This window comes from Aptenodytes forsteri, unplaced genomic scaffold (assembly GCF_000699145.1).
Source record: "Aptenodytes forsteri isolate BGI_AS27 unplaced genomic scaffold, ASM69914v1 Scaffold171, whole genome shotgun sequence".
Taxonomy (NCBI): Eukaryota; Metazoa; Chordata; class Aves; order Sphenisciformes; family Spheniscidae; genus Aptenodytes; species Aptenodytes forsteri.
In genome coordinates this window covers 3,907,375-3,932,491 of record NW_008794211.1, presented here as the reverse complement: position 1 = coordinate 3,932,491, position 25,117 = coordinate 3,907,375, and the positions used below count along the sequence as shown (strand labels likewise).

Sequence of the window (25,117 nt, the reverse complement as noted above, 5' to 3'; positions counted from 1 at the left end):
GGGGGGCAAATCTTTAACTGGCTCTCTTGGGTTTTTGAATTCTGTTGTTGTTGTTGTCCTGGTTACTGTAGGTTCTAGAGGCCATTTGTGTATTTCTTTAATTGCAATGCCTATTTTTCAAATAGAAGTTCAGAAACACTATTGCAATAGTACCACTGGAAGCAAGACCTTTAATGAGGGAATACTGGCTCATAGCACAAGGTAGATACTGTGTATCTGCTTAAGAATGGAGTGAGGAAATGTTGGGTGTTTTTTATTCCATGTACAGATTGACAAGTCCTCTTTTCTTCTCAGCTTCTCTCTTTGTGCCTCCTCTAATTCTCTATCCTGGTTAAGAAACCAGGTTTTATTATGGGGGAAATATAAAGAATAGCTTTGATATTGTTATATGGAGTGCTATTGTTTCCAGACCCTTAAAAAATGCTTGTAACTATATCTCAAAAATAAGTGAAACACAGCATTATGTACAGGCATTACTTAAGGCTTCTATTGGCTTCAGATTAAATGCCAGTGTGTGAGAACTGGAATTTGAAGTAGGACATATCTTGTATCTTGGGATTGCTTCACTCCTCTTGTGAACTTTGCTCTTAATGGAAAGCTGTGCTTCTGAATAGAAAACAATTTCTCTCATGGTCTATTGTCTTCGTTAATCTCATGTGTTCTGCTGTGGAACAAAATTAATTTAGGGCTGGCCTCTTTCAAACTAAAAACCATCTATCAACTGTGCAAAGCAGAAGGATTTTTCTGAAGAAAGCTTGAGTACACGAGCTTCATTTTGTAATCTGAACTGGGTAGAAAATACAGAGGTAGGCCAAGAACCGATGCTTTTTTTTTTCGTAGCTATCTATTTTGTTGTATAAATTGAAAGTAACTTAGTCATTGTTTGTGTTCATCTAATTATCAAAGGAAATCTGATTTTTGTTACTTAGCTCACCTGGAAAACCACTCTTTCATAGAACTCTTACTGAATCCCTGTTGAAGTACTCAAGACATGATTGGCAATTAGTAGTAAAAAGTCTTAGTGGTAAAAACTTGAGCATTAGCAGTGAATTGGAATAAATCTGGATATGCATTTTCTATATTCTTTATTCCCTTTGTCAGGAAAACACAGTTCTAGATGCTTTCTTGATATTTCCCCCTATTCTTTCTTTTAAGAAGTTACAAATGCAGTAGGTAAGTTCAAGTGTTGTAGTACTGTTTTGGTTTGGTTTTTATTTTGCTGTTGCAGTGACTTTGTCTTAGCTTTGGGGTTAGCTCACCCGTAGAGGGTGCTAAAGCACTGTTGTGTGAGAGTTCAGCAGGTCAGGAAATTGGCTCGGCACAGGTGCTTTTAGAGCAATGCTCTTGGTTATTGCTCTCTGGATTTTCAAAACTTATGTACGTGCTTGGCTCTGCGTCCTGTGATCAGTCCCATTTAATTCAGTGAAGCTACTGAGTTTACAGTTAAGTGTGTGTTTATCTCTTTGTAGGATGAAAAGCTAGTAAGGCTCTTTTAGTTAAGGTTTTTGAAAGATAGGAGAATGGAGCTTGGCATGCTGAATGCAAAAAAAAAAAAAAATTTTTCTCAAAAATTTTGCCAGTGTCTGCTTGTGAGAAAATTGCAGAAAGACCTTTTTAGAGTGCCTGTGGAAGTTTTGTGTATGCGATACATATTCCTTATATTGCTGGAGGCTGTATCTTCTAATGAATTTAAAGGAGACAAAGCTATAAGACAGAAGTGAATATTTGGAGGAAGCAGCTTCTTTGTGTAACTCCTTTAATCCAGAATACTACTGAAATACAAAACTCCAATTAATCTTTTTTCTCCCCTTCCATTCTTCTTAATTTGATAGTAAAGATACAGAGTTCATCTTGATCTATCCTCTTTCAGCCCTTTTACAGATATGTCATTTTTTCACTTTACTACATTCTCCATAGTGGCATCAGGCAGGTGGGAGAGGGAAGAGATGTTAAGGGTCAATGTGGTATAAGCCCATGGCGTTTAAATATCTGAAAGCAGATATACTTTTCTGTCAGACCAGCTATTCCTACCATTATCAAGCTTTTTAACTAAAAAGACTGTTTTGAAGGATTCCACAGAGCAGCTGTAGGCCACTTATGCTGTTGCAAAACTAGCAGTGTTTTGTGGGCACAGCTTGGAGACCACTGGTTTAGATATTGAACACACAAATTCCAGACTTGATTCTGCTGGAAACTGTCAGTCATTTATACCTGCCTATATAACTTTTCTGAATAAGCAATAATGAATGTTAATTGTGGGAGTCAAACAGCTATTTTTTTTCATGTAAATGCAGGTATGTTAACTGTTGCATGTAGAATTAAATGCACAGCTTTTATGTTCATTTAATATCTCTTCATTTTTAGGCATTACCCAATTGGTTTGCTGTTTGATCTCCATGCATCAAATACAGCCCTTCCTTGGAGCATCACAGTGCATTTCAAGGTAAAATTGAAATACATCTTTAGTTAAGAACAAGTGAGTGTGGGATTACATGAAATTTGGAAGCTAGGAAAAGGCTTCATAATTATTTTGTAAATAAGTGAATGGTATGACGTGAAGGGGAGAATGTTCATTCTTCAGGAATCGTCTAAAGTTTTCTGTAAATCTACAGCTCTTTTCCATGAGATTGTATGTGCTTTCAAATGACTTTCCCTTGAAAATTATTCTATTATAATCTGAAAATCCAAAATTGTTTTTCAAGATAAGTTATGAGACTATGTCAGTGCAATTGAGTGGATATAAGGGAAGAGCTTTCTATAATGTTTTTAATTCAGTCAGTTTGAGTTGACTGAAGGTTGGGAAGATTGAGAAGTGCTCATCCTTTTAGGCACATGAGCATGGATATGAGATACTGTAAAAATCCTTGAAGTCAGGTAATGCCGTTGTACTTCATGTGGGTCCCCTTTAGAGAACTGAGTGAAGTGAGTTTGGTCTTGTGACAGCTTAGTCACAGGAGAGATGTTATTTTGATTACACACTGTAAAACCATTAGGTATGACTTCATAGCGCTTCTGATCTTTGCTCAGAAGAGTACTTGCGCAGGGTTAGCTTTGGTGCAGGATTCTTTCATGCTCTGAAATGCATTGAGACGATAATCCCAGGTATGTTTTGAAGTCAAAATCAGAACTAGGAATCGTGGTATTTAACTTTGAAACTTTAATTTCTCCATTGTAAAAGAAACAATGCAATAAGAAAACTATTGCAAAGGAAAACACTAGGTTGATAGTCTTGACTTTAGTGTGTGAGATTTGAGATTAAATGAAAAGCATTCTGGGAAGCAGTTTCATTCAAACAGTTCTTCTCTTGAAGATGTTTTAGTAAAGGCCTTGCTAACAGGAATAGTCTGATTCTTTTTGGAAGTGTGCACTGAAATCATACATTCTTATGATATCTATTTCCACATGTTGAAACTTTTAAAATGACTGACTGACTGAATCTGAAGTTGGGGATGTTTTTGACACCATTGTAATTGCTACACTTCTGTCTGACACGTGTCAGAAAGAGCTGGGATGAAGAAACTTCCAGAGTGTTTTGAAGAAACTGTAGGGCGTCTAGTTTCATAAATCATGATTTAATCGTTACACGTTCTGAGAGCTCTGGGAGATTAACAGTGGCAGTGTGTGGATGTTGCCATCCTGAAGTAGAGCCATCTTGAGAAATAAGTTGCAGCACCACAGTGCTTTTCAGTTTCATGTAGTAATGTCCTTATATTGCTGCTTGCCAAAAGATCAGCTAATTTAAGTTTGTCTCAAAGGTGTACATTAAAGATCAGCAGAAACAATTTACTGCTAAGGCAGTATTATTTTAAAAGCTGATGTAATTTAATTTTTAAAAATATTGCACCTTGGATTAAGCACCTGCTTAATCTCTCTTCCTGTTTTTGATGTAATCTGAAAGTTTATTTAAATAAACCCCTTTTAATCCTTAAAGTCAAAACATAACTGAAGTATATCAAAGTATATAAAAATATTGAAGACATTTTCATGTGTTAGTTTCTTACAGCTAAATAGTTTAGGTGTGGGATTCCTGCCTGGATTATTCTTTTCATTTGTGTGTAGTTATTCTTCAAAGAGCCATAATTTTTATTTGGCTTAATTGAACAGTATTAGACTTTTCTGGGGTTTAACTTTTGCTGTTATGGCTTTCTCCTTTCTTTTACCAAAGCATGCATTCAACAACAGATATCTCAAGAACATCTGTAAGGAGTGATTTTTAACTTCCCCCACCCCACCCTCCCCCCCAATCAGTTTTCTTTGTTTAAAGATAAAAACATGAAAAAAGTTTATTTCTGTTCAGCAGAAGTTTGAAAGTTGACAGATACTTGTAATTGTCCTCCTGTTATATATGCAGACCAAATAATAAATACACTTATTGTTTGCACTGAAGAAACAGTTTATTTATTTATACTTCTGGTATGCAATAAAATAACATGTATTTATATCTCTATTATAGATGAAATACACTTGCCTTAAATAGTCATAGAAGGACGAGCTTGAACAGAGCACTAAGGTCTGAGAATCATGAGAAGCCGTAGTCTGGGAAGTTGGTTTTGTTACCCAGGTGTGGCTTTATGGGGAGGAGGGAAACTCTATCCCTTCCCAGTAAACTCATCTCATGCTACTCTGTGGCATGCTTAGCACTATTCATCTTCTCAGCGTGGTAACCAACTCTCCAGATTTTGGGCGGTAGATATGAGGTGGTGAACTGCTCTGGAAATGGTAGCAGGAGAGGAAATCAGGTGTGCCAGGGGAAAGGCCAGTGTTCTCCTTCTGCTGAAGCCCTTATCTGCTGGTGCCTGCCTTTCCACCCATGACCTGATGTAGAGGAGGAGAGACTGCATCTGTTTTAGTATAACAACAGCTGTCGTCTTGGTTTTCTTAGCTCAAAATCAGGTCAGGTGGAGTGCAGAGGAAGTACTTTTCCATGTAGCATATGGATAAATTGTGGAACTGCTAGGAGACATTGTGGAAGCCAGAAGTATAAATGAGGGGTTTTTAAAATTAATCTTTTTTGAAAAAAAGACCACTGATGGTAACTAAACACAAATACATGGATGCTCCCCCTGTCACTGGATATGTTCCTTACAGTTTCTAACGCCGTATTATTGGTGTAATTTTCTGAAAACGTGGCCTAATGCAACTAGACTGTCACAGTATAAACAGATGTTCTGTGAACTAGAACTAATAGATTAGGAATGGGTGGAATGGAGTTATGAAACCAGACTGTTGAAATTACTTGCGATATTTTTCGAAGTTTTATGTGAGAGGTCATTTAGTGCTCCTGTCTGTACAGATGATACCTGCTTGTTTATGACCAAGTTTGTGCTGCAAGTGTCTACTGGTAATGTGAAACAAAACCAGTACTACTTGAGCTAAGAAAATCAGAGTCAACTCTTAATAACTTTTCTTTCGAAGATACAGAACATGGAGGGAGTAAGACATCACCAATAAGAGTACTTGAATTAAAATTGTTTATGGGATCTATTAAAACTTTATGCAAATGTCATAGTTGCATAGCCAGGGGTGGCTACAAGCTTGTTTACAATTGTCTCGTCAGGGAACTGAATAAAGTTACTTACATTTGATCATTATTTCCACAAGTAGAAAGAATGCAAGTAGAATTAAAAAAAAAAAAATATAAGCATACATGTTCTATATTTAAGTATAAAACTTATTGTTCTGTGCCCTAGTTTATGAATCAGTGGGGATGCCATATTTTCTGTTGGTAGTCTCACGTAGGTGAAACTGTTTCATCTGCCCCTTGTAGATGCAGCAGTGTTGTTTTCTAAGTTATCACTTTCATGTTTAGGTTTTTCAGCTTCTACTCACAGTACTGCGTAGAAATGTGTCAGTATTTTTCTTCTAAAGAAAAGAGTCGACAGCACTGAGATTGTAGGAGTGTTTTCCAGTCTTCCACAGTGTTATCCCTTAGAAGCTGGGAAAACGAATCACGCCATACCTTTGTACTACTGTGGCTAGATTCTTTCCACTAGCTTAGCTAGCTTTGACCAATTTTAAATATCTCCGTGCTGTTTTGCAGACCACACTGTGTATGTTGTCTGGAACACATCCCCAGGGAGCGACATTCCCTGTAATTTGAAATTCATTGGAAGAAAGTCAGCAGGGAGATGCCTACCTGTAGAAAGACAGGAATGTCCAAAAAAAACCCCTGCAGTTCAGTATATTTCAACATATGTGTAACAAAACAGTTGTAACAAAACTGTTGTTTTCATAAACTTAGCTAAAACTTCAGCTTTTGACTGTGAAAGTCAGTTTCTAGGTTCTTGTATTACTTGGCATTAGGTACATTCCACTGCTTCATCTTTTTTTGAGGGATGCCAGTGTCTCATTTTGAATTCTTGCACGTAAAGAACTTTTTTGATCTCGAAGTATGCTATTTCTGACTGTTCTGTTCTTCTGGATTGGTTACCAGACTTTACTACTTTTATTTGAGCAAGTAAGTTAAACTTCTAAAGGTATTTTACAGGCCTATACACGTCAGCTGGCGAGTAACAATCCCAGTAATGTGTTCCATTCATCTTGGGCCCAATTATGCTGAGACACTCAGCTTTGTAGGGGAGAAAGGGAGTGAGATCTACCCTAGAAGGAGAGCTTTCCTTTCTGTTCTGTCCTCTCTAATGTCTTTATACTTGGCCATCCTCGTATGAGAAACAAGCTTTATCTCTGTCCTTAGATTTCTAGTCAGCTCTACATACATCAGTCCTAAGTAACAATAGCACTCCCTTTGTGAATTTAACACCAAACCGTGTATGCTTCTGTGGAAAAGATATTAGCAGTCTTCTCTTCCCTTTATACTTCCGTTTTTGGAAGATACTCATCCTTTTGCTCCACAGTTTCCAGAGTGTGGGTTCACTGTCATAAGGAGGAATCATGATATGAAATTCCATTATTTAATTTCCAGCTCTTTACAATAACCTAATGAGGAGGGAACTATCATTCTTGTCCTCAGAATTTCCTTCAGGTAAGGCAATCCCCAGCTCCCTTTCATACTGCCAACTGTTAGTAGTTCTTGGATATTTTGAGTTCCTGTAGTTTGAAGCAGCCTTCACTATTTTTCCTGGTTTTATGTGGAGGAGGGAAGGTATGGGTTTTTCCAGCATTATATTGCTCCTACTGTGACATGTTAACTATGTTGTAAAAGCCTTTGAAAAATATCCCATTATATGTACTTATATTTCCAAAATGGTTTTGACAGTCCTTCACAAAAGCTTTTTTAAATAGCCAATTTGTAATGGATTAAGAGGAAGGGTCCTCTTGTGGAATAACAGATGAGAATTAAAGTATAAAAATACATGGCAAGCTCTTGTTATGAAGGGGAGTACTAATGATGCCACTCTGGTTTGGCTCTGGGGGTTTGCACTGTTCAGCATGGTCATAAGCTGTGAAAAGAAGATGAATAAGGAGGGTACAAAACATGCTGGGTTTTTAAATCTTTGAAAACTAAAGGTTGTGATACGGAATGCTTGTATTATTGTAATATGGCAAGTAATACTAAGTGTTGATAAAAGAAAAATTAGCAGAAGAACAACCCTAACTGTATACCTATACAATGCTGAACTTCTGATTAGTTAATTTCCAAAGAAATCTTTTTGTACCTGAACAAGATTTACTACTATAATTCCTCAATAAATGAATTAGGAAAGGTAGTTGTCACTTACTGAGGGGATAAAAGTCACCTGAGGAATGGTAACTGTGCATCTGCAATGCTGAATGCAGTGCGCCAACTCTAACCGAATAAGAGAGAGGAAATCAGGTCACACGGGCTAGCAATAGGCACATGTATTAGGTAAAGTTGGAGCTGACAAGGATTTCCAGTATCTCTAAGGAAAAATGTTTGTAAGTGGCATATATGCTATAGTTCATATACGTGGATGTTGATACCTGGAGGAAACATTTTTCAAAGGCCTGCATAGAAATGCATGCTAAGCTGCTTTTGAGGGTCAGTAGGAATTGGGTGCTTGTCACTTACTTCTCGCCCTTTTCTCCTGTTCATTGCCAGAGAATTGAACATCTGCTTGAAGACATGTTAGAACTCTTCATTTCCTGAATTTTGGATGTAAGGGCCTAAATGTATCCACTGATGTATTTAAATGTATTTATCAAGTTGAGGTTGGATGATTTAGAGTAATTTCTGGTTTTACAGAAAATTGTTCAACTTTTATTTTTCCTGAAATGTTTTTCACTGTAAAACCTTTCTTGTCAGCAGAGTGAGAGAATGGTTGTTACCTTCTTCCATAAGTAGAAGATTCCAGTGTGCTGCTTTTGTATAAATATAAACCTGATTAAAATTATCATTTAATCTTCATCTTCTAAGATGTGTGATGCATTTATTTCTCTTGATCTATCTTTTCTCTTTATAGAATTTTCCAGAAAAGGATCTTCTGCCCTGCCATTCTAAGGATGTGATTGAAGCTCATTTTATGGCTTGTATAAAAGAAGCAGATGCTTTAAAGCACAAAAGTCAAGTCATCAATGAGATGCAAAAAAAGGATCATAAGCAACTGTGGATGGGATTACAGAATGGTAAATACAAAGCATCAAGTATTAATTATATTTAGCTCTAGCATGCTAGTAAATAATTTCTTCAAATTTTAGTCATGATACAGGATATAAAATGTCATTGTTCTGCAGAATTTTAGTCTAATGTCATGGAAAAGGTTGATTCCCCCCCCCCCCCCCCCCCCCCCCCCCTCCCAGAAGTCACCATTTATGTGATAATCCAAATGTGGCTTGAGTTATTTGAGGAACTCAGTTGGGTCATGACTCTGTCTAAGCAAACCAAAACTAGCAACAAAACAAAACAAATAGATAAATGTTGTCTAGTGTACTTTTGTGCAACTGATGTTCTTTATTTGGGAGACACCTGGGGTGTAAGTGTTGTTCAGTATTAACTGTCTTGGCCTGTGAAGTAAAAAAGGTGGTTGTCTCTAGTTTATGCTTAAGGATTGTCACTGATAAACAATACAGGTAAACTTTCATAAAGTTGCCCAGTAGATTAATAATTTTACTTTTCCCTCTGCCAAATTTAGATTTTTTTGTTGCTCATATTACCATGGCTTTCACAAAGATTCTGCAGAGATAAGTGTTGACTTGAAAAAGCCAGCAAAATAATTCAGAACAGGATGTTCTAAAATAATTAGTGTTCTTACTTTGCACAGATGTCATGAATCTATACTGTAGTGCAAAAATATAACTTCTTTTGGTTTTAGTGTCTCTTCTTTCTTATCATGGTTCTTAGAGGCCTGTAAGTTGAAAAGCTTTCTAAGTATTTCAGAAACTGCTACCTGGAATGGGTGGTAATGCCACTTTCAATGCATTTTCGTCATCTCCTGAAGCTGTCATTATGTTATTACTGGTAAATTTATTTTACGGAAGCTGTAAGCATGAAGATGTTTATTCTATGTTGAGATACAAAATACTAAACACTTACATGGGAAGATGTTAATTCTGTTTATATGGAAAATTAAATGAAACAGGAGAAGCTTTGAATGAAGCTTTGAAGAAGACTTGAGGCATATGTTTGCTTTAGACAGTGAGATTCCAAATTAGTTTGGGTTTAATACGTGTATTTAATGTGTGTGGGTTTTCCAAACTTTTTTTATTGGTTTAGTGGTACTGCCTTTCATATTAAAGGAATTCCTGTAACAATTTTGAAGGTTGAGTGCTTATTAGAAGCTTTGGTTTCTATTTTTTATGTAATTGGGAGAGAGTTAGAAATTGAGGTATTATCTTAATTTGCCATTTGAGTGGTAAGATCTTGAGGGATGCAGTACATGCCTGCAAAATTTATCAGGTAAGAAGTTGCACTTTATCTGGTTCAATTCAAAGTACTTCTTGAGAGATTCTGTTTTGTATAGATATTAGCCAGCAAACTGACTGAATAAAGAGTTCTGGTCCACTGAAAGTCAGAATTGGTATAAAACCAGATGTTTCCTTAAAGCTTACATTGTTACAAGTCAATTTAAACAGCAATTTTAATAATTCTGTGGAAAAAAGGTATTCTGCTGTAATAGTATTTTTCTTGCAAGCAGTTTAGTTCGGGAGAAGCAAAATGCTGTGCCAGCATAATTTTGTTTTCTATTTCAAGAATTACTAGCTTTATTGCAAAAAGAAATCCTGTCACTTAGTCCCAGTGCTCAAGTGTTCCCAGCAGTGCACTTTATGTGCTCTTTTTATTAATGCTTTTTAAAATTAAAACTAAAAGACCTCTAACATGAGTTATAATATGAGTATAATGAGTTATGAGTATAATAATGGCAGAAGAGTTGATTACGCAATGAAATGGTATGAGTTAAGGTTCTTTTCTTAACCAGAAGTTATAGAACCTCGATACCCTCAATACGTAAGGTAAGAGAACAGATACGCAGTGTGTTCTTTCTGTGCTCATCTTAGGCTCTATCTTTTAGTTGATTATTTGTCTAAGAGTATCTTCAGTTGTAGGGAAACCAGAATTTTACTGTTTTGCTTTATAATGTTAATAACAGAGGTTGCCTAGTAAGGTTGATTTCAAGAAGGTTTCACTGTATTTAATGAGAAATCGCACCTGTGGAATCTGACACCTAAATGAGAAGTTTAAACAATCTTTTGAATACTTTCAAATGCTAATTTTAATTTCTCAGCTCTTCATAAAAGAGAAACAAGAAAAGCTTGTGAAACCAAGAAAACTCTTTTTAAGCATGTTGTATCTTTCAGTATGTTTTTATAGGCTTTCATTTGAGATGTAATAATTTTAAACCTCTTTATGAAACAGAATGAATGACCACAAAAAAGAAAAGAAAGTAGCATTTGTGATAACTGCCTTGTAAGTAATGATACATCTGCAGTCTTCTTTTTCTGTGAAACTTCAGAAAATTTTCTTCAATTCTTAAATATGGGAAGTGTTACTCGTTTAACAAGTGATAGCAATACTTACAGGATACGTATTAAACTTATGTTTTTGGAAAAAATCCAATTTTGCTTGTTTGGAGAAATGTAACTACCAATTACAAGTGTAATTTGGTATAAAAGTTTCTGCTAAGAAGGAAGTACTTGAACAGGTAGCATGAGAAACTTTTCAGTTTTAGGGGAAGGGCTGTAATAGTGAATTTGTGGCAAAATCTTGTGCTGGTAACAGCTGGTATGTATTCATAACAACCTTTATGTCCCTCCTCCCACCATTTCTGGTTTTGTGTTAATCTGCTACCAAATCAGGAAGGTAAACATACTTCTCCGTCTATTGCTTGTACTGTGGTTTTGCTTGTTCTTCAGACTTCAGTTAGCCGATTTTTATCCATAAACCAGGTATTTCTTAGCTAGAACACTGCTCTGGGAGGGGTACATCTGAGTTGCCCTAATTTTGACCAGCGTCATGGGTGTCTGACTGTGGTAGGGAAGCGATAAAGGCAGGCTATATAGCTATACTGACCTCTGTTCCTCTGTAAGAGTTGTTAAAATTCTTTGGTCAGAATTGATGGAAAATGTTACTACTGTTCTTGCTTTAACAGTGTTATGGCCATTTTTATCATGGATAAAGAGGATTTTCAAGTGGGTGGTTTTTTCTTCTTGCCTTTTGTGTGGAAAAACAAAGGCTTTCAGCTTTGAAACATTAAGACTTTGTGGGCCTAGTGATGACTCAGGATCAAATGAAATCTCAACTGTTTTCAGGGGGAGAGCTATATTTTTTGCATGGTTCAAAGAATTGATATCTATAACTTCAGTATGTAATGGTTCTGATAAAGGAGGGGTTTTAGATTTAACACAGCTGCTTTTCATCAGTTGTAGAGAGACATAAGCAACCATACCCTGAAATTTTCACAGGCATCCTTTATAACCAGCAAAGACTAGACTTGATGTTTCTGATACATGAGGGGGGGAAATAAACAGTAAAAACTCATGGCCACTTTTAAGGTTTCTTTATATATTATAAAATATAATGAAGTCATTATTTTACTGAAAATATTATGGAAAAAGAATGTAATGCTCATTCATACTGTAGGGCTTACTAAAAGTTAAGTGGCCATATTGAAGTGTTCTTATTAAAGGAGAAAAATCCTGCAAACATTCAGAATATGCAATATTTTATCTTTTAATGCATGTGTTATCTTTCTTGTCTTACTGACAGAATCAGGCCTGTGTTTTCTTGCATTTCTTTCTAAATCATATCTAAACCAGCCCTGGGTTTTTGAGGGCAGAAGTTGTGTTTTTTCTGGGTTATCACATTCCTGTTTAGAAATGTTTGAACTGCCAAAAAGAAACAGCGTCATACATTATCAGCATCTCTTTTGTGCTGTGTACACATGGCCCACTCAGGTTTGATATGTATGTTTCTCCTCTTTGTAGAGAACTGGTGGGAGCAATGCTGTTCTTTACCTCAGTCCGAGATGATCATGCTTTGGCAGCTGAACAAATCTGTAATCTCAGCTGGTCATTTGAAACTTAAATTAGGTAATATGTACTTAGAAAATCTTCAGGAATTTAACAGGAGAATGAATGAACAAGCCATTAGTTCTTAAATCTCAAAGCCATCATTTTTTGTTCTTCCCTGTATTGCTACCAAAATGGTAATATCTTGCCACGTTCTATCTGTAGAGGATTAAAAAAAAAAAGTCATTACCTTCCTGGGCTGGCAGTTAAAAATTTCGGGAAATGCATCAAGTTTTCTTAGAATTAGTGTCAATACCTGCTTATTCTGGAGTTAAGACAGCATGGCATACACCGAACATCGGGGTTGCTGATATTATGGAACCTGGGGGTGTGGTGTAGACAGATTCAGATAGCTCTGCACAAAATCAGCCCAGCACTGTTTTGGTGCTGAGCTGGGGCTAGGTTCAGATGGGCTGGACCTGCAGAATGAATCAGATGCATCAGAGCAGGCCTTCCCAGGGATGATTGGTGGTGGTGGTGGTTTTTGTTTTGGGTATGACTGGTTGTGTTTTTTCTGGTAATGGATTGTGACCTAGACTTCAGTGTTAGTTCTGCAGTGTTTACTGGCTTGTTACCCTTTCTGCACAAATGACTAAACTAATGCTCCACCCGTATGGGTGCAGTACCATGATTCTAAACTGTCATCTCCCCGAAACTGGCTTTTGCCTTGTTACTCTTCAGTGCTGGCCTGGTGCCTGCTTGCATAGCTGCCCTTTGTCGCAGTGCAAAGGTGGGGAACTGATGGCAGCCTGAATTACCCCCTTGGCTTTCTCTGCTCCGCTTTCAACAAAGGGGCAGAGCAGAGCTGCTGTGTTCGTGAGGCCGATGAGAATCAGTGGGTCTCAAACGAGGGCATGAACTGCACGAAGGCAGAAAAGGAAGGAAAGCAAAATGTAACCCAGCGCTCACAATGCTACTTTATACTGAAGTCTCCGCCATGAGAAGAGGTTGTCTAGAGATAGGTAGACACAGAGAGAGAGAGAGAGAGAGATGCTTTATAGTGTTTTCACCATCTTGTGTTAGATGTTCATGTGTCTAATGAAAACCATTAAACTCTGAGGGAGCAAGCTTGGAGGTCTCTGCATCTTTGGCACAGGTAGTCTGCCAACCGTATAATCTATTCATGTATGTTGGAGAATTTGAATTTATCTACCTGTTGCAGTTTCAAGGGCTTTGTGTTTTGTCCTCATTTTGACTCTCTTCCTCCTGGAATGTTACCATTTCTTCAGAAATATAGCCACCTTCCAGACTTCCTGCTGAAGCAGGTGTGCCTTTCATCTTCAACCCAAATCATAAGCTGGTTCTCTACTTCCACTGCTCCTGTCTTCCGTAGTTTTTTCAGATATTTGGTAAACTTGGATTCAGATTGTGAGAATCTTTGACTGTATTTCTCTAAATCTATTTTACTTAGGTGTAACTGATGCAGAACCTTCTTTTTTTTTTTTTTTTTACTGCCTCCTGCTTTCCTTCCTCCCCTCCACCTCAAAATATGTCATTTCCTGAAAGATGTATAAGGTCTAACTAAATTTCAAAGTAAACTACCTCTAAAAAACAGACTTCATTTTTAAAATTAACTTTCTTTAGTTGTTGAGGGTTTTTTACTTTGCAATTTTAAATGCTTCTAAATTACTTTCTGCTAGTAAACTCACGAATTTGACAGATGCATTAATATAAAGGTTCCTTAACTTTTTAGAAAAGCTGTATTTTAGAAAAAGCATAGTACAGGGAAAGCAAAGCAGGTTAGAGAGTTATATGGAGATATGCTGCTCTATTTTCATGTATATAAACAGAGCATAATCAGAGGCAAAGAAGGTATTAAAATAGTCAGGCTATCTAGACTTGGAGCAGAGAACTGGAGGATGGGTAAAATTGTAAGGAGTCCTTTTCCCTTTGACTTACTCAGGGACATCTGTAACAAGCCCTGCTGCTCTATTCCTACATAACCTGTGGGTTATGTGTTTCAAAAATTGATTACACATTTTTGTTTAATAGTCATCAGAGCTTTCTTTTTAGCTTAAGTGACAATACCTACTGAGATCACCTGCTTTTAGGCTACACAGAAAGCTTAAATTTGGTAGGATGTATGCATTTTCATATTTGAATAAAGGAAAGAAAGTAGCCCATCTTGATGATTTTTCTTCCCGTGAACCTTTTCCAGATAAATTGATGACTTAGAAGTGAATGGAGGTGGTGTTAAGGAAACAGTGTACTTAAAGTGAAACTTCTGTTTCGTGAGTACGTTAAACAAGTGAAAAGAATGTTGGTAAGGTATGGCTCCCATGTGTGTATTAAAAGAAAACGGGGGAGAAAGGCGTTTTTGGATCTGATAGATAATCTGAAGAGTGAAATGCTGCTTTGTCATACAGTTTTCAAAATGTCCTGTTAACCTGCAAAACTTAAGTAATATGCTTTTATTTCTTTATCTTCAGAACACTACTTTGCTATAAAAACTAATAGATAAGTTATAGCATAAAAGTAAATGTGTTAATTATACTGATCTCAAACCTCACTGTACAGCATTAGGGGAGGGATCCCTGCTTTTTTCTTGGGTTGCATCCGTAGCTCAATTTATAGTGTGGCTTGTGAATTAATATTTTTTTTTAAACTAGACTTTACAGCTAACTATACATAAGGAAGTTTCTCCTAATTGTTCTCTGGTTGTAAACACTGCTGTTGGAAATTTGTTATAGTGCATATAGGCAGGCAGAGCTGAATTGATTTAATTCATTTACATGATAATAGTACTACAAAGGGAGTGACAGACCTAGGTAGCCAACCTTGAGGCCCATACCACTGTACTTGACTATTATTAGTACTTGAGCTAGTTAGCATGATGTTTACTTTTGCAGTGATTCCATGTCTTATTTAGCATGGACAGGCCAAGTAAAACCTGTTTGTTTTTTACTTTCAAATTTTACAATCTCTACTGCTTTCCTGTGGTATTATGTAGTAACACGCCAGCTGAATGTGAATTTGGAGGGTATGTAAGATTAACAGGCACATCATGCAGTGGAGATATTTCAGGTAATGACTGTTGTGTAATTACAAGGCAAAATTATGACTACTTCAGATATGTACATTCATGTTGAATGTTGTTACTTTGCTATCTGTGACGTGAAGAATATTTCCATGTATTTCTGTAGCTAGCTTCTGTCACTTACATTAAGTCAAAACAGTTCCTAAGGTCCTATCTCTCCATATCTGATAGTTACTCGTGCCTGAAGATAGTCTGAAAAGACTAGTAAATTTGTGTGCCCTCTTCAGTTGTGGATTTGTATTACATACCATGATCTGTCAAAATACTGAAGTAACCTAAGTTTTTAATAGCAGCCATATTTTAACTGTGGGTGGTGGCAATGTGTAAAATAGAAAAGAAAAAAAATATCTTACGTTTTAATAATGCCATACCAGTATTTCAAACTGTGTTCTCAAAAAGACTGGCACTGGACTGTAGTAGTCAAATATGTGTGAGTCTTCCTGAAATCCTTGATAATCGTAATTATCTGTGTTTTTATTGTACAAAAATAAGAACACTGAGTTTAGATGGCCTAAAGTCATTTAGAGACAGGTCTTTAAATAGCTGAGAAATTAGAGTAACCAGCTGTAAATACTGTTTCTGAATCGCATGGTACAGTTAGTTTTGAAATGTTTAAAATATTTATCTTTCATCAACAAAGCTGCTTCATGCTTGAAGCATACCGCACAAAATTTAACTTTTTATAAAATTGGTTAAAATTGCTCACCAGTCAGCAGAACTATGTGTGCATGTAGAGTCTTAGTTTTCTTGGAAACAATGTGGAAGTAGAATTGATACTAAATTTTGAGAAGACTCCTTTCTGGGTGTAGCAGTTAAACGCAGTTGGTGGGAGCAGTTGATAGACTGGAGGGCAGATCTGCCATTCAGAGGGACGGTGACAAGCTGGAGCAGTAGGCAAGCAGGAGCCTCCCAGAGCTCACAGGTGCAAGTGCAAAATCCTGTACCAGGGACAGGAAAAAACCCATACATCGGGGCAGGCTAGGGACTGACTGGGAAGCAGCTTTGTGGAAGTGGGTAATGGTGAACAACAAGCTGAATGAAAAGTCTGTTGTGTGGTGTTGCAGAAATGAAGATTAACCAGGGAGCTGTTTTAGCCCTTGTGCCCCCCAGAATATAGCCAGATGGTGAGTAATTCTTCCCCTTGGCTCATCACTTGTAAAGCTGCACTAAGAATGCTGTGTCCTCTTTGGGACCCCAGGACAAAAGAAATGCGGGCAAACAGAAGAGTCCAGCAGAGTGCTGCTAGGATGATTAGGGGCTGGAGCATATGCTGTATTAGAAGAGAGTGGGGGAACTGCCTTGTTTAGCCTGAAGACGAGGAGGCTGAAGATGGATCCAATAGCCACTTTCCACTACCTGAAAGGAAGGCTTCTAGAGCAGATGGAGTCGGACTCCTCTCAGACGTGCCTCCATTGGCAGTGGAGTTGGGCAATTACAAAAGAAAACGGTTACAAGTTGCGGCAGGAGGAAGTCTGATGGGATATTAGGGCGGGGGGAGTGAAAGTGGTTGAGTGGAAACCCGTGGAGACAGTCAAAACTTGACTGGGCAAGGCCTTGAGCAAACTCATTTAACTTTGTGTAGATGGCTTTTTTTGGGGGGGCAGGAGCTTAGATTCCAAAGCTTGCCCTCCAAAGGCACTTCCAGTCTAAAGTTTTTCTATTGTGCCGATACATCAGCTGGGGAGTCTTTGGTCTCTTAGTTAATGCTATGGTTGGTTCTGCCCAGGTACATCTAGCTGTGCATCGTTTCTATGGTTCATATGGTTATTAGACAGTGGTGAACCACTGAGAATAGACAACACTTTTGTGTGTGTGCATGTAGAGTCTTAGTTTTCTTGGAAACAATGTGGAAGTAGAATTGATACTAAATTTTGAGAAGACTCCTTTCTGGGTGTAGCAGTTAAACGCAGTTGGTGGGAGCAGTTGATAGACTGGAGGGCAGATCTGCCATTCAGAGGGACGGTGACAAGCTGGAGCAGTAGGCAAGCAGGAGCCTCCCAGAGCTCACAGGTGCAAGTGCAAAATCCTGTACCAGGGACAGGAAAAAACCCATACATCGGGGCAGGCTAGGGACTGACTGGGAAGCAGCTTTGTGGAAGTGGGTAATGGTGAACAACAAGCTGAATGAAAAGTCTGTTGTGTGGTGTTGCAGAAATGAAGATTAACCAGGGAGCTGTTTTAGCCCTTGTGCCCCCCAGAATATAGCCAGATGGTGAGTAATTCTTCCCCTTGGCTCATCACTTGTAAAGCTGCACTAAGAATGCTGTGTCCTCTTTGGGACCCCAGGACAAAAGAAATGCGGGCAAACAGAAGAGTCCAGCAGAGTGCTGCTAGGATGATTAGGGGCTGGAGCATATGCTGTATTAGAAGAGAGTGGGGGAACTGCCTTGTTTAGCCTGAAGACGAGGAGGCTGAAGATGGATCCAATAGCCACTTTCCACTACCTGAAAGGAAGGCTTCTAGAGCAGATGGAGTCGGACTCCTCTCAGACGTGCCTCCATTGGCAGTGGAGTTGGGCAATTACAAAAGAAAACGGTTACAAGTTGCGGCAGGAGGAAGTCTGATGGGATATTAGGGCGGGGGGAGTGAAAGTGGTTGAGTGGAAACCCGTGGAGACAGTCAAAACTTGACTGGGCAAGGCCTTGAGCAAACTCATTTAACTTTGTGTAGATGGCTTTTTTTGGGGGGGCAGGAGCTTAGATTCCAAAGCTTGCCCTCCAAAGGCACTTCCAGTCTAAAGTTTTTCTATTGTGCCGATACATCAGCTGGGGAGTCTTTGGTCTCTTAGTTAATGCTATGGTTGGTTCTGCCCAGGTACATCTAGCTGTGCATCGTTTCTATGGTTCATATGGTTATTAGACAGTGGTGAACCACTGAGAATAGACAACACTTTTGTGTGTTGTTTTTTTTTTTCAAACTCAAGGATGGGACACATTTTTATGCAAGCTGCAAATTGGTATTGCTTGCAGAGAGCTAGAGATACAATTAAATTCCAAGCATTTTTTTATTTTATTTATATAATTAGGTGACTTTAAGAAGAAACCATTAATAGTCCAGACAAAAAATGGTGTGTGTATGCTACCCTGATGGCTACACCTGTTTGTTCACTTTTTTGACTTTCTAAAAAGATATTGGAAGATAAAAGCCATAAATTACCATTTCCTTTTTGAATGTAAACAAGCTTTCCCTCGTTTTTGCATTAATTCTTTCTGTTATTGAAGTGCTCTCCACAGTCTTCTTGAAATATACCCAATTCTGGAGTCAGTACTCTGATAGCAGTTGCATCAGTGTCAAATACAGAAACAAAGTATTTCCTTATTAACATATTTCTGTTGATAAATTTAAAGATTAGGGTGGATCTTTTTAGTTCTTTTGCCCACTGTTCTACAGTGGGAACTCCATTTTAACTGGCCATATGCTGTGACCACTGTGTCTTATTGCAAGTTACTTGTAGATATTATTTCTTATTCTGTGATAATTGGCCATATTTTTTGTGTATGCTGATTTAAAGCTATGCTGCATTGAAGTGCATATGTTGATTGCAAGCACTTCAGCAGTGCCCTTTACCCTCTGTGATCCATCCTGGTTACCATTTTCATAGAGTCAGGTGGGTAGAAGAGACACATCTAACATCAAGATCCATGCGAAATTTCAAGTTGTTTGAAGCGTGACAGCACTTGAGTTTCAGAGAATGACTATAAGATGCCAGCACGATGAAACTAATTTTTCTGGTTGTCTGAAGAACATTGCCCCCAGGTCTCAGCCTAAGAAAGAGGCCCAGCCTTGAAAATTTCAGCCTGGACTAATCCTTAGTTAAAACTGCGTAATATTAAAAAGTTCAGCAGTTACTGTCTATTAACAACAAGCTATGACTGGAGTTACTAACAGCTTTTTAATGTAGCAGTTATCAATCTGGATTAATTTCAGTGATTGCTAAAGGATCTCCAGTCTTGCTTAATGGAGGAAATGACAATTCTCCAAGTGTTTCCCTCTAACAGTCTTTTTTAAAGGACGCTTTAAAAGCATGAACAATTTCAGTGAGAGATTTCTGAACATTAAATGCATAATGTGACACGCTCTAGTTGTTAATTTATGTTTGAGGTTTAATTTGTTGCTTAATTAATTTGTGTACTGAGATTATTGTTATGGATGACATTAAGTCCTTGTAATTTTGCCAACTCTTACTATTTCTACATATGTAAACACGTATTTTCAAAGCTGTCTTTTAGATTCTCTGCATCTCTGTAGTATTGAAGGCTAATAATGTCTGTTTGGTGTTTGGGCATACAGTGACTGCGTTTCTAATAAATGAATATTTATAAATGTAAGTGACTTAGCTGATAGATTTTTCAACTGGATCTCTCATCCATTTGTTTAACTTTCTGATCTTTGATATAAAAACTTTTCTCCCTGTATTTTATATTTCACTTCAGGCAAAGTTATATAGCAACCATCCTCTCTCGTTCAAGAAATATGATTAGTAGAGTCATCTGAAACTTTTATACTGTCACTAATCTCACTTCTGTTTAAATATTACTGCCATTAATTTAAATATTGTTATTCAGATATGAACATCTGCCTTTTGCAAGTACTGTTTTTTGCTAATACAGAAACTCTTTAACACATCAGTCAAGCACTTTCTTAAAAACAGATGGATTGTGGAAAACAAAAATAATCAGATTTGACTGTTAGGGGAGTTTAGATATCATGTAGACTGCATAAGCTCTTCACGAGGGAGGGAGATGAGTGTGTGAAGTGCTTTTGCTGATAGGTAGAGAACTCTTCTTTGTTTACTGGCTTAATGAAAACTCTGTTTTGTTTTGATTGTCAAACTTCCGGCCAGCACCTTCTGTCTTTAAGTCCCGTCTAGCCAAAGCACTAATTAGTTCTTATAGCTCATCATAGCATTAATACTTCCTTAAGTCTGTTTTGCATAAATAGGAGGTACTGACACACAAAAATGGGAGAACGATGAATTCTTTAGCTTGTATTTTCAAGGGGATTTGGGGGGGTGGGTGTTGGGCAGTGTTGGATTTTTTATTTGTTTGTTTTTTTAAGCTTTGAGTCTTAAGGGTTCTGTGAAAGCAGTTATTTTTTTATTTTGTATTTTGGAGCTTTAGGATTCTAGCATTCAGCCAATGCTCCTGATGCTAATAAAAGCTTTTACCAGATTATATATATATCAGTATGCAAACTGGATAAAGCCTTTTCCTGCTGCTTGCTTTAAAAATTTGTGTTAATTTTCTTACACCCAACTCAGTTTCCTGTAGTAAAAATAGTGTATCCATGGAAAGATGTCTGGAGGACAGCAGTATAAGATTATGAGGATGAATTAGCTTAGATGTCTTTAGACAGTGCTGTACACATGGTGGAGATGCGTCTTAAGATGTCTGACTCCATTATGTCTAGATAATTTACTAGAAAGTTTTTCATTCCCCGGGATATCAGGTGGATTGACGAACATACTTTATTACAAAATGCAACAAGTTTGTCATTCAGCTGTTGCAGAGTTATTGCTGTTATATTTAGACACTACAGAAACTATTAAACGTCTTGATACAACAATAGATTGTCTTGAGCATTGTCTGAGTGTTCAGAGAATAATCTGAGAAGTATAAATTTGTAAGTTTACCTGCCTTAAATAAGATTACCTGCATGATTTCTGGGAGGTGAGGAAGCTGGAATGAAGAATAGAAGTGAGTTAACTGTACGTTACCACTGTTTAACTTTTTTTGTCCTTCAAAGAGTCGCTTGTTTGCCCTATATGTCACAAGGGACAATATACTTAAGTTCCTACCGTAAGTCTGTTACTTGTTCAGAATTTCTTGTTCTTCTGATCCATAAGATGTTGCTCATCTCTATTGAATATTGAATTTTGAAGACAGTAAGCTGTTTACCCAACTTTCTTAGTTACTGTAATATGAGCATTAAACAAGTAAAGGAAATTAATATTTGTTTTATTTTTGTTCAGGTAGGATGTCTCCAAATATGTAGATTCCTTATTTAAGAGTCTGCTGAAGCTCACTACGTTAAGTAGGTCTTGATTGTTTTGTTTTGTCTATCATGGGGTTAGCAGTTTTATCAACTGAGTTTATAGTCAGAAGTGGTAATTGAAGAATAATCGATTAATGCCTACTGTTGGATGCCTGTCCACACAATCTGTAGTGAAAGCTGTAAGCCGTTCTCAACGCTGTCTCCAAGGATGAGGGAAGTATGCTAAATCTTCACTTTCCCACTGACAGAGTTTGTGAGGAGGATGCAGTCGTTCTTTGTGTCAGACATTGTAGGAGTAAACCTCTGGCTCCGTAGGCTGTGGTTCCCAAATGCAGGCTTGCTTAGGTACAGTCAGCTCCAGGGTCATCACGGCCACCTGCTGAGCTTCCCAGCCGGTGAGCTATGGGGTAGCACCCTGCTATAGGGTAGCACCCTGCGTCCAGGCAGCTCCTCATCTCGGGTGGTGCTGACTGCAGCTCAGGTAAGTGCTTGTCGAGAGGCCCTTGCTGCTAATCAGGAAAGAAGGGTGTGGAAGTACTTTCTGAGATAAGTATCAGGAAATGCTCCTACAGAATACCTGGCAGGAGTTTGTTTAGGGTTTCTTGGAAATTCCTGCCTTGTGTCACATTCAGTCAGGAAAAGCAATGTGTTATAAACCCTGCAATATGTATTAACTATGTCTTTTAGCACACTGACAGGCATCTGTGCTATACGCTGGAGTGACGCAAATCTCAGACTCTTTTAATTTTCTGCAATTGCTTTAATTTTTATCAGCAGTTCTGGAAGCGGGAAGAACCTTTGTTCCACAAATAGATTTCTGAATTTTACCTTGCTTCAGGGGGGCTGAATTCTGTAACGGTTATACCGCCAGACTTCTTGAGACTCGGCTGAACATTGTGCCGAGGAGGGAAAATTGGAGACTGTGTGTTCCTTCTGAAGAAACGTCCGCTGTGTTTGGTGTCTTGGAGAATTAGGGCCTATAAGGAAATTTATCCCTTGCTCTTCCCCTTCTAAAGCTGCCTTCTCCAGTAAGGCTCGCAGCAGCTTTATTCATCTTAGCTCTTCATGTTCCTTTCTGTCACTTTTGGTATTGGTTGTTTGCTTGATTTGAATAATTGATTTGCACGTGTAAAAGCCTTTACTGCTCTAGACCTATACTGTCCTTAATAAATTTTAAGTGCAATAAACTATTCAGTTCTTGTAATGTCTGAACAGGATGAAATGGTGTGCTGCCTCGGGCTACTTTACCAAACCTAGTGTCGTGGTTTAACCTCAGCCGGCAACTGAGCACCACACAGCTGCTTGCTCACTCCCCCTCACCCCCCCGCCGCCCCCCAGTGGGATGGGGGAGAGAATTGGAAGGGTAAAAGTGAGAAAACTTGTGGGTTAATAACAGTTTAATAATTGAAATACAATAATAATAAGGATAGAATGTACAAAGCAAGTGATGCACAATGCAGTTGCTCACCACCTGCCGACCGATGCCCAGCCAGTCCCCGAGCAGCGGCCCCCCTGGCCAGCTTTCCCCCAGTTTATGAACTGAGCATGATGTCACATGGTATGGAATGTCCCTTGGGCCAGTTTGGGTCAGCTGTCCTGGCTGTGCCCCCTCCCAGCTTCTTGTGCACCTCCAGCCTTCTCAGTCGGTAGAGCGTGGGAAGCTGAAAAGTCCTTGGCTAGGGTAAGCACTGCTCAGCAACAACTAAACCATCAGTGTGTTATCAACATTATCCTCATCCTAAATCCAAAACACAGCACTGTACCAGCTACTAGGAAGAAAATTAACCCTATCCCAGCCAAAATCAGGACACCTAGTTACTTGGATAATATTAACAAAAATGTGTTTCAAACATCAACTTTTATTTTCAGGTTGTGTCATGAAACTGGCAGTATATTTTCTGATTATATCATACATTGTTGCGGATTATTTTAAGATTTACATACCGAAATGTAAACCCCTCAAGAAGTTTTTCTGCTGCTTTAGTTTCTCTATACTTTACACCTATTGTTCATCTATAGTTAAGAACAATTAGATGTTTTTAACAAACTGAGACAGTGTGGACCAATAGCAGCAGGGAGTGGAGAAACAGGCACTGTTAATTGAGGTAATGAAATCCATAATTTGTGGCCCAGTGTTTCCCTAACAGTGGGAGATACGAGATGAATTCAAGTTGCTTTCTCTTTCAGTTCGGTAAGTTGCCATACCACTGTTTTCAAAGGAGAATGCAGATGACTTACCTTTGGCTTCAGGCTAAATGGGGAAGAGAAATGTGGGGAAAATAAATTCATATAGGTCAAACTTCTGTAAGAAAAGTTTGCATGTTGTTCCAGTCGTGTCTCATTTACCTCTTTTAGCTGAAAAAGAATATATGTTATCAGTATTAACAAAATCTAATTCTACCTTCACAGATAAATTTGAGCAGTTTTGGGCAATAAATCGAAAACTCATGGAGTATCCTCCAGAAGATAATGGATTTCGATACATCATTTAGAATATTTATCAGGTAGGAGACAATGAAATAAAACCACTTTTACTAAACGCTTCCACTGAGGTGTCATATATCATAATCTGTTTTCAGAATTAAACGTTCCCTTTTCTAACATGGTAAAACTTTGTATGCTCATCTTTGTTGGACCCTTGAGTTGTATGAATTAGCAAAGACAAAATAGACTGTATTTTTTCTAATAGTTAATTACCATTCATTATGTTGTAGGTGTGTAATACTTGAGGATGTGCTAAGGCTGGTATAGATTATGTTTGGTTGGTTTGGTGGTTGTTTTTTTTAAAAAGAAAAAAAGCTAATTCTGTCATTAAAAATAACTGCCAACTATGAAGACTGCTTTGGATGCAAAATGCCCTCTGAAAGGTCTAAGTCAAACATTCCAGGAGTAACACTTTTCCCTCACCCACTGTGTAGGCTTCTTTGCTTGTTGGCATTATAAGGTGAAAGTAATGGCATAGATGTTGCATCTAGTTCTTACCTTTGTCTTCTAATTGTATACTTTACAATCCAAAACTAGCTTTGAATATTTTTGCTGTTTTAATACACCAATGCTCCACGTAGTTTTTATAGCATTAAGGTCACGATGAAGTTTGGAGTTAAGTATGGTTAAAAGCTTATGCAGAATTCTTGTAGCCTCTCCGTAAATGAAACAGTTCTGCTCTGTTTCGTCTTTGAAACGTTTTCATCTATTTACATTTAAGTTTTGCACCTGTAACTATCAAAAGTCCTTTATTCATAGTACTGAATAGTCTGATAGTACTTTATAACAGGTTTTAATGACCATACAAACCTATACAATCTTGCAATGGGACTGAAGTAACTTTTAATGTTAGATATAAGACATTTACCGTCATAGTGAAACCTTAGATTGAGAACGGAAGTCAGTTATTTTGTCAGAGATCATAGCAGATGCAAGGTTTGTATAAGTATCAAAAAGTATGTATCAGGAAAAGTAGTTCACTCACAGCATTTTGTTTGGTTGGTAACTAAGTTGTTTGTTCTCAGATAGGTGGTTTTGGGTTTTTTTAAGTCTTTTCATAGAAATCACGTAAATGGGTTTGCGAAATGGAGGTTTTGCCGTCTAAATAAGGTACAGACCTTTAAGCCATGAGGGAAATTTTCTATGATAGTACATGATTTCATGCTAGTAAAGCTTTAA

At 37.8% G+C, this 25,117-nt stretch overlaps 1 protein-coding gene across 1 annotated transcript in view; it reads left to right on the top strand.

Annotated features, from left to right (window-relative positions):
* ATG5 (autophagy related 5) overlaps positions 1-25,117 on the top strand; it is an 85,625-nt gene that overhangs the window by 13,148 nt on the left and 47,360 nt on the right. Inside the window, 3 exon segments of the mRNA XM_009285078.2 lie at positions 2,365-2,443; positions 8,382-8,544; positions 23,864-23,958. Coding sequence (XP_009283353.1) covers positions 2,365-2,443; positions 8,382-8,544; positions 23,864-23,958 — 337 coding nt within the window.